The sequence below is a fragment of the Propithecus coquereli genome, unplaced genomic scaffold (assembly GCF_000956105.1).
Source record: "Propithecus coquereli isolate 6110/MARCELLA unplaced genomic scaffold, Pcoq_1.0 Scaffold62, whole genome shotgun sequence".
Lineage (NCBI taxonomy): Eukaryota > Metazoa > Chordata > Mammalia > Primates > Indriidae > Propithecus > Propithecus coquereli.
The window spans coordinates 2384469-2394373 of NW_012152174.1; the positions used below are offsets into that span (position 1 = coordinate 2384469).

At 34.2% G+C, this 9905-nt stretch overlaps 1 protein-coding gene across 1 annotated transcript in view; it reads left to right on the top strand.

Moving 5' to 3' along the window:
• YTHDC2 (YTH domain containing 2) overlaps positions 1–9905 on the top strand; it is a 107228-nt gene that overhangs the window by 27556 nt on the left and 69767 nt on the right. The window contains 6 exon segments of the mRNA XM_012659509.1: positions 2303–2429; positions 2641–2706; positions 8146–8324; positions 8567–8663; positions 8744–8831; positions 8919–9016. Coding sequence (XP_012514963.1) covers positions 2303–2429; positions 2641–2706; positions 8146–8324; positions 8567–8663; positions 8744–8831; positions 8919–9016 — 655 coding nt within the window.

Below are 9905 nucleotides of genomic sequence, written 5' to 3' on the forward strand. Positions count from 1 at the left end.
GGGCATGGTGGCGCATGCCTGTAGTCCCAGCTACCTGGGAGGCTGAGGCAGGAGCGTCACTTGAGCCCAGCAATGGAGGTTGCTGTGAGCTAGGCTGATGCCACGGCACTCTAGCCAGGGCAACAGAGCCAGACTGTGTCTCAAAAAAAAAAAAAAAAATTTACTCTGGAGAGTTTAGCAGTCTTACTTGAAAATTAATAGATTATCTTGAATTCTGAGACTTGTTGCTTTAAAATACTTATGAAGCATTTTAAGTATTTAACTATTATCCTTGACTCTCTTCTTGATTTTTTTTTTTTTAGTGAACACTAGACTATTACTTCAATAATGGTCATCCTGTGGACCCAGGTCTCTACTCTCCTCTTATGTATAGTTTATGCATTTTTCTCAGTTCAGTATTCTGATATCTTAAGCCATGTGAAGAAAACTAAAATAATTGTGGTAGCTCTATGAACAATTTTTTTCACTTCCCATCTTTTTATTTCTTTTCTATAATATCAACTCTTAATTGGCACCAGAGTTGGAAATACTTCATGTGATTCAGGAAGCCATGGCCATCACTGGTTTTCTTTTAGTACCATGATTTTCCCTGTGTGATCCTGTAGAAGCAGCTAGTAATTAGTAAGACTAGACATTCTCTGTCATATTCCTATATGGTCATATTTCATATACTAGTCATCTATTCCTGTATCACAAATAATTCCAAAATTTAGCAGCCTAAAACATTTATTATCTCACATCGTTTCTGAGAGTCAAGAATTTGAGAGGGGTGTAACTGGGTGGTCTAGCTCCAAGTTTCTCATGAGGTTGCACTTAAGCTAGTGGTAGGGGCTGTAGTCATCTGAAGGTTTATTGGAGCTGGAGGATCTGCATTCAAGAAGGCTCACTTACATGGCTTTTGGTAAGAGGCCTTAGTTTGTTGCTGGCTATTGGCAGAAGGCCTCAGTTATTTGCCATCTGGTCTTCTCCATGGCATGGCAGCTGGCTTCTCCAAGAGTGAGTGATTAAACAGAGAAGGAGAATGAGCAAGCAAGCAGCTGTAGTTACTTTTTATGACCTAGTTTCCAAAGTTACATACCACCACTTCCATTTTATCCTGTTCATTAGAGTGAGTCACTTAGTCCGGTTCACACTCAAGGAGAAGGGGGAATTAGGTTCCACCTCTTAAAGGGAGGAATATTAAAGACATTTTAAATTTCCATATTTATTCATACCCCTCTGCTCAAAATGCACACAGTTTGGTACTATTCTCCAAGGCCATGAACTGAATAGTCACTTGAAGTAGTAATTCTCATATAGTATATACAGATCATAATCAATTATAGACCTCTTTAAAAATGCCTGACCATCTCAGACCTACTGAATCTGAATCTAGGAATAAGGCATGGCTATCTGTGCAAAAAAAAAACAGCTCTTCCAAAAAAGAAAAAAGCAAAATAAAAAATAAAAATACATGTCATCATATATTTTTCTTCGGCTCTCTTCAAGAGAAGCCATTATCAATATTAAGAAGAGAGCCATTGTATTTTCAAACCTGTAGGATGTACAAAACCAAGTGTGAACTCTAATGTAAGCTGTGGACTTTGGGTGATGATGCATTCATGTAGGTTCATCAGTTGTGACAAATGTTTCACTCTGGTGGGAGATGTTGATAATGGGGGAGGCTGTGCATGTGTAGGGGTAGGTGGTATATGGCATATCTCTGTATCTTCCTCTCAGTTTTGTTGTAAGTCTAAAACTTGCTCTAAAAAAATAAATTCTTTAAAAAAAGAAAAGCCTGAGGTAATTCTCTTGTAAGTCCTTTCCCCATTTTAAAAAAACACTGATTAAGATTGATAATGGATACCATGTTTTAGATTGTTATTAAATAATGAGGTAATTGAGTATACATACTGTATATGGAGAATTAAATTTTCCCTTTTGTAGTTTTCTGTTGAACAAGGCAGTATCTAGATTTAGGAAGATTATTTAAGGGTTCTGCAAGTTAGTAGCTTCCTTTTCTGTTTTAATTTATAGATGAGCTTAAAACAGTTTAACCATGATCTAGGATTCCTTCTCTTACCTTCCAGCTACAGCTGTCTCTGTTCTATCCTGTTTGCGTTAAGGGCATATCAATAACAGATTTCTTTGGATGATCTGAGTTAAGTGTTATATAATGCTGTTTTCATGTAGTTAAAGTGAGGGAACAGTCCCAGGTTAATTCTCCTAACACTCAATTCTGCCATTTAAATTAAAAAAAAAAATTAAAATGATTTTAAGTAGTTTGGAGATTTAAGTTTTATTTATCTCTTCCTTTTTTTAGTTGATTACAGACATAGTGATACCAGTGCAACAGCTCTGATGGTTGCTGCAGGACGAGGTTTTGCAAGTCAAGTAGAGCAGTTAATTAGTATGGGAGCCAATGTCCATAATAAAGCATCAAATGGCTGGTAATTTTAAACTACATCCGTTCTTTATATATCTTTGTATAGCTACACATATCTTTTGATTTCTTGTGTTTGTCTTTATAATTAAAAGCTATTATGTAATAATCGCTGGTACATCTGTACTTTAATAGGTGAATAAATAATTTTGAGTGACTGGTTTTATAATTTTGAGAACATTTCTTTGTCTTAATTTGATATCTTTGAATTTTGACAGGATGGCATTAGATTGGGCTAAACACTTTGGGCAGACTGAAATTGTGGATCTTCTAGAATCTTACAGGTAAAACTATATGATTTTTAATTAATCCTACTTTCTTTCTAAAAAGAGCTTAGTCATATAAATCATGGAATGTGCAAATATATGCTATTTATCATCTCTTATCCAGAGATTTTTTTTGTAATTCTGAGGAATTTTTCCATTTGATTTTTTTATATTGTTAATGAGATCTACCATCTTAAAATATTTACCTTATTTTTTACTTTATTTTGAAAAATCAGAAGAGAGATTTCTAGTTAAATGTGGTAAATACAACACAAGAATTTATCTCTGCATTTTTCTGAAACCTCACTAAAATGACAGTGAAGGAATATAAAAGATATAAACTGACAAAGTCAAAGAACTGATGGAAGATGTTAATAGATTTTTGAATGAAAGATAGCTAATTGATAAGTAGCAATTGGCTTAACAGAACTAAGATAACTCACAGTGCCAATGAGAAACAAACTCATTTTAGTTTTGGAACTCCTTAGAGGCTCATTCAACTACCTTTGAATGAAGCAGTGAAAGAAAGGGCTAAAAGAAAAAATAGCAGAATTGGTTGATACTCTCTCTGATGAACTCCAGATCTCCTTTTCCCCTGCCATCAGATGATATCCCTTCCCTACCTTGTCAGGAAAGGGAAGTTTATTAGAAAATTAGCCATAGAGGCTTTGGACTTGGGTAACCAGGCACAATGGGTGAGTGGGAGTGTGGTATCAAACAACAAAAAGGCTTCAGTGAAAGTTTATAGACTGAAAATTGAGATACCATTCACTCACTTCCTCTGCTGTCCACTGCCACCTTTTCCTCTTTGAAGTTTTTGTTCTTTGGCAGAAAACTTGAGAATTTTTTCCTGGAAAAATAGACCAGGTCTAGAGAAAAGATTTAGAATTATAAGTGGTTTGGTATTCCTTCAATGAAATGACTATCTTTAGACCAGATAACTCACAATCTCTACCTGTGCACATTGGTTCTTTACTCTTAAAAATCAACAAACTGCCAAGGATGGGTCACCAGGGGTTTGAGAGGGAAAAGTACCAAGAAATCAAACAAATGCAACAAACAACAGTAGCAACAAAAAACCCTAGAACTTGGATGAAACTAAGCATCAGTGACCAGAAAAAAAACTTAAAAAATAAAACTGTAATGGAAGCTATTGCATTCATGAAACTAAAATAGTATGTTATAAAAAAGGAACAGAATATATAAATCTTTGTTCAGATTTTATTTTCATAAGGCATACCCAAATTTGCCATATCTTGTATTGAAATATACCACCCTGTGCTGTTCATCCTTATTAAGCTGCTCTACTTTTTCTTTTTTCTTTTGTCCGTAACCTCTACTATCCTCTGATATAATATATAATTTACGTATTTACTTTTTTCATTGGTTCATTATCTATCTCTTCTCTCCACTAGAATTTAGTAAGTATCTTGTCTCCTTTGTTCAAGAACAGTGCCTGAATATAGATGTTCAGTGAATATTTGTTGAATGAATAAATAAATAAGAAAGAACTCTTGTAAATTAAAAATATGATAGCAGAAAAAAATTCAGAAGGGTTGCAAGATAAAGTTGAGAAAATTGCTTACAAAATAGGAAAGATGGGAGATGAAAAATCATAGAAAAAAGATAAGAAAATTTGCTTCCTATGTACCCCTTATTGGGAAACTGTTAGAGAATGTGCTCCACATAAAACAGGAAGTAAAAAAAAAAAAATGGAGAACAACATGGTAGATACAGCTTAGGGAATAACAGAGGAGTATTATGATGATAACTGTCTAGTAGGCCTGGTTCCTTAACAACGGAAGATAGAGGAATCCAGGAGGGAGATCTCTAAGGGGGAAAAAGTTACCTGTTATTTTTGATTATTTTAAAAAGCTTTACAAATCTGTTGGAGAATTTGGGAGGGATTAGTTATCAGTTCACAGAAAACTAAGCAAATAAAAATTAGACAGTAATTACTCTGGGAAAAGCAAAAAATTATAGAAGAAAGGAGGTATAATCACTGTTCACTGTTTGGCTAACCAGTAAATGTTTACATAGTCAAAGTAAAGGCTGAGTGAAGATTAAATCAACATAGTAGGAAACAGTATAGGTGGAAAGTGTAGGGAAGTGGAGGTGGTGACCTCATTTTTCGTTGGTTGGAGGTTCACACATAATGACTAAGTTGTTAAACCAATACATAGCAGAAGATATATGTTGCGTAGATACATGGCAGTAAATGCTAAAATAAATGGCTAAAACAATTGGAAAAAGGTCCTAGTCAGTGTGACTAGGGATTTTTCCTATAACTTCTATAAAACCATTTGTTTATTAACACCGTATATGTATTGCTTTGATTTAAAAAAAAAAGAAAAATCAGAAGGACAATACTTTAAAAATCCTATGAAACTAATCTAATTGTTAGATATTTAAGAGATTTTAGATAAACTTAGATTATATATTTACCTAAATTATGTAGATTTTAGATTATATATTTAAAGAAAACTAAGTATTTAATGTATTTTAAAAAATATGGTTTTCAACCTATAAGAGTCTCAAAAAGAAAAAAAATAGAGTCTGAAGTTAAAATGTATCAGAACATCTATTATTCAAGAATATAAAAAATATTTTATTTGACCTGGGTTTTTGTAGTTAATTCTATATATGTAGTGTCAGACAGAAGAAATAAATGTTTGAAGTGTCAAATTAGTTGTGTCATTGAGTCTGAAAATTCTTGGTAGGCCCAAATGCTATTTCTGATATAGTAGGTTTTGTTCTCATTTCAGTAATAACACCCAGAACTTGGCAATCCTTTTAGTGTTAACACTTTGAATGTTTAAGACATTCTTATGATGATAAGTAAATCTCAGTAGACACTATCATGACATTATCAATTATAAATTTCAAATATTTAAAATTAAATATATTGTTTTCTAGGTTATTGATAACTGATATCTAAAGTTTATAGCTTTAAATAGAGAATACAGTGTCTTCTTCATTTACCTTCATTTAAGACACAATAAACTTAAAATGTTTTAAAGTGATCTTGAGGGGTGGGTGTGGTGGCTCATGCCTGTAATTCTAACACTTTGGGAGGCTGGAGGATGATCATGAGGCCAGGACCTCAAGACCAACCTGGGCAACATAGTGAGACCATCTCTCCAAAAAAAAAAAATTAGCCGGGTGTGGTGGCATGTGCCTCTAATCTTAGCTACTTGGTAGCCTACACCAGGAGGATTGCTTGAGCTGGGCAGTTTGAGGTTGCAGTGAACTGTGATGATACTCTAGCCTGGACGACAGAGCAAGACCCTGTCTCAAAAAAAAAATGTAGATCTTGAAATTCAAAATATCAAAATACAGCAATTGTAAGGTTGCATAAGGTTAATGTTTTTCCTATTGAAAACAATCTTATGTTATTTTTCTGCTAAGCTCTAAAGAGATTGATTGGGCTGAACTGAACTTCCTAGAAATCCTATTGATAATTACTAGTGCTGGCAGTAGTTTATATTTTTACATACAGGATGAAGAAGCAAGCCAGTTATTTCAGTAATTTATGCTGATTCTGGCTTTTGGAAAATAGCATAATCAACCTATTTTTAGTATAGAATTACCCAATAGTCATGTCAAGCTGGTATTCAATGAGTTTGTTTTAGTGTGGACTATTCATCAGAATATTGTTTATAATAGTGAACAATTAGAAACAACCTATTTTGAAAATATAAATGATGATCAGAAGTTCATGGTTTTTAACAGTTTTATTGAGATATAATTCACAAACCATATAATTCACTCATTTAAGTGCATAATTCAATGATTTTTTTGAATCAGGCTAGGGTGTCGTCATAGTTTGCTGCAACCTCAAATTGTCCAGCTCAAGCAATCCTCCTGGTGCAGGCTTCCAAGTAGCTAGGATTAGGGGCGCATGCCACCACACCTGGTTAATTTTTTTTTGTAGAGATGGTGTTATGCAGTCATCATCACAGTCAATTTTAGAATAGTTTCATCACCACAAAAAGAAACCCATTAACTGTCACTCCCTATTTTCCCCCAACCCTTCCCATTCTAGGCCAACCACTAATCTACTTCCTGTTTCTATAGATTTGTCTATTTTGTACATCTTGTATAAATGTATTCATGTGGTATATGATCTTTTGTGATTGGCTTCTTTCACTTTGCATAAAAGTTTCATCCATGTTGTGGCATTTTTTAAAAATGATGATATTTCATTCTATGGATATGTCAGGTTTCAGTCTGAAATCATGGGTTCTTGGCGCGCTCATGGCCGAAGAATGATCAGACACACCAAAGTTAGACAAGCATGAAAACGAGGTTTATTGAGGGAGAAAGATAGGATTATAGGGCAAGAACAAGCTACAGATTTACAGAGCGTGGTGCATATGCCATGAATGATGACTGGACCCATTGTCGCAGCAGGGCAGGCCAAAGGGAGGGCAAAGAGAGAGAGCTTGGCTGTGGTCTGTGTCTTATTTTATAGTGTCTGGATAGGGACCTCCCTTCTGGTTCAGAAGTCTCCATGGAAACACTTTGATTAGACGGCTGGGAGTCACATAACCTGAGCCTTAACTATGCATGTGGGTTCTAGGTCACTTGCTGGATTTTATGGTAACCATGTGGCTTGGCCTGTGGGCTGGAGAGTCCTCTGCATTCTTTTGCAGCTGGCATGCCAGGTTCTGATAGGCAGATTCGTGGAGTATTCCCTCCTCCCCAGGTATGGAGAGTCAGGGTTGGACAGGACCAAGATGGGGGCAATAACACCCATTTTCATCCCTAGGAGACCCAGAATCCCTCACTATCTACCTAACAGATGTACCACAGTGTGTTTATACATTGGTCAATTGGTGAACATTTGGGTTGTTTCCACTTTTTGACTGTTGTGAGTAATACTGGTGTGAACATTTGTGTACACATTTTTATGTGGATATAATTTTTCATTTCTCTTATATATACACCTAGGAGTGGAATTGCTGGGGCATATGGTAACTCTATGTTTAACCTTTTGAAGAACTGCCACATTGTTTTCCAAAGTGGTTTCACCATTTTACATTCCTACCATCAGTGTAAGAGAGTTCTAATTTCTCCACACCCTTTCCAGCACTTGTTATTATCTTTTTGATTGTAGTCATCCAGTGAATGTGAAGTGGTGTTTCATTTTGGTTTTGATTTGCATTTTCCTGATGACTAATCATGTTGCACATCTTTTCATGTGCTTATAGGCCATTTGTATATTTACATTGGAGAACTGTCTTCAGATTGTGTTTTTCTAAAAGCATTTATTACCAAATTTTATTTTGTGCTCCCAATAACCAAAACATGAATTATATTATAGCTAGGACATTAAGTGTCACTTAACTCTCTTTAAGTATACATTAGAAATTTGAAGAAGGACATAAATGGGAATCATTGGCCTTTAAGGGTGATTCTTTTTAATGGAAATTGACTTGGTCTTTTTTTTTTCAGTGCTTCACTGGAATTTGGAAATCTTGATGAAAGTTCTCTGGTTCAAACAAATGGGAGTGACCTCAGTGCTGAAGATAGAGAGCTCCTGAAAGCTTATCATCATAGTTTTGATGATGAAAAAGTAGACTTGGATTTAATCATGCATCTTCTATACAATATCTGCCATAGTTGTGATGCTGGTAAATATTGTCTAAAAGGACTGGAACAAAATATATACTTCAATTTAAAAATTAATATTTTGAGGGTACGAGTTTTTATACAATTGCATTGATAGTATTGTGTGAATGATCTTTTATCATTTTGTAAGTATGATAGTTTACTGTACTTGAAAACACATGATAATAGGTTTTTATAATGATTTCTGTTGATTGCCTGTGATTTCACAATGAAATTTAGTATTAAGAAGTCATTCTTCCCCAAGGTGCAGTATTAATTTTCTTACCTGGATATGATGAAATTGTTGGACTGAGGGATCGCATCCTGTTTGATGACAAGCGGTTTGCTGACAATACACATAGGTAAAAGCTAAAGCTTTATATTTGTTGCTTAAAATAACTAATAACTACTATACTATATCTTCTCTTTCAATTATCAACAGATATCAGGTCTTTATGCTTCATTCAAATATGCAAACATCCGATCAAAAGAAGGTATTAAAAAACCCACCTGCAGGTGTTCGAAAAATAGTAAGCTTCATAAAATCTTCTTTTTAAAATTTTTATTAGTCATTGATTCTGTTTTCTTATTAACTTTAAAGTAATATCCTATTGCAGATCCTTTCCACCAATATTGCTGAAACTAGCATCACAGTCAATGATGTTGTCTTTGTTATTGATTCTGGTAAGGTTAAAGAGGTATGTATGGTTAAGCTGTATTTTTACTTAAATGAAGGTTAAGTTCCATTCCAAAAAATAGTTTTATAAGCAGAATTCACTTTAATGGAAAATTTCTGCTTATAGATTTACTTTAGCGTAGTAAATGTTCATTTCACTAAAATAAATATTCTATCTTAAATAATTCAGTATATAGAATCAATTTTGTTTTAACAAATGATATAAAAAATTTGGCTTCTGCTCACCAAATACTAGGAAGAATGTAAAGTGTTTGGCTAGTTATAGTGAAGATTTTGTCACACAGTATGGGAATTTGATTGCATATCAAATTGTGTGTTTTTCTCCTACACGTAGGCATAGACCATATCCTTCTTGTTCATTGTTATAACTTCAATGCGTCACATATAGTAGATGTTCAAAAGATACTTATTTCAAGAAAGCCATGTTGAAAGAAAGCAAACAAATGTATAAACCAGGGGTCAACAAACTATAGCCAGCAGCCAAATTGGACTCACCACCTGCTTTTGTTAAAAAACAAACAGTTTCATTAGAGCACAACCACATCTACTCTTTTACGTATTGTCTGTGACTACTTTCACACTTAAAATGGCAGGTTCCAGTAATTGCAACAGAGACCCTCTCAAAGCCTAAAATACTTTACTATTTGGCCCTTTATAAAATCAGTATGCCAACCCCTGGCATTAAAAAAGGGCAGCATTTACAATATTTCCTTTTAGTATTGGAATGGCTATCAATTTTCCATGCTCCTAACTTTTGGTTGATTCATTCGCTGAAAGAATGAAAATGATAGAGATTATTGATTTTTCAAGGGAAGAGATATTATTCATGTTGTAGAAAGCAAATTTTATGTGTTTAGTGGTTATAAATGATCATTTTTAATGTGAAAAAATTAATTGCTTTATAATC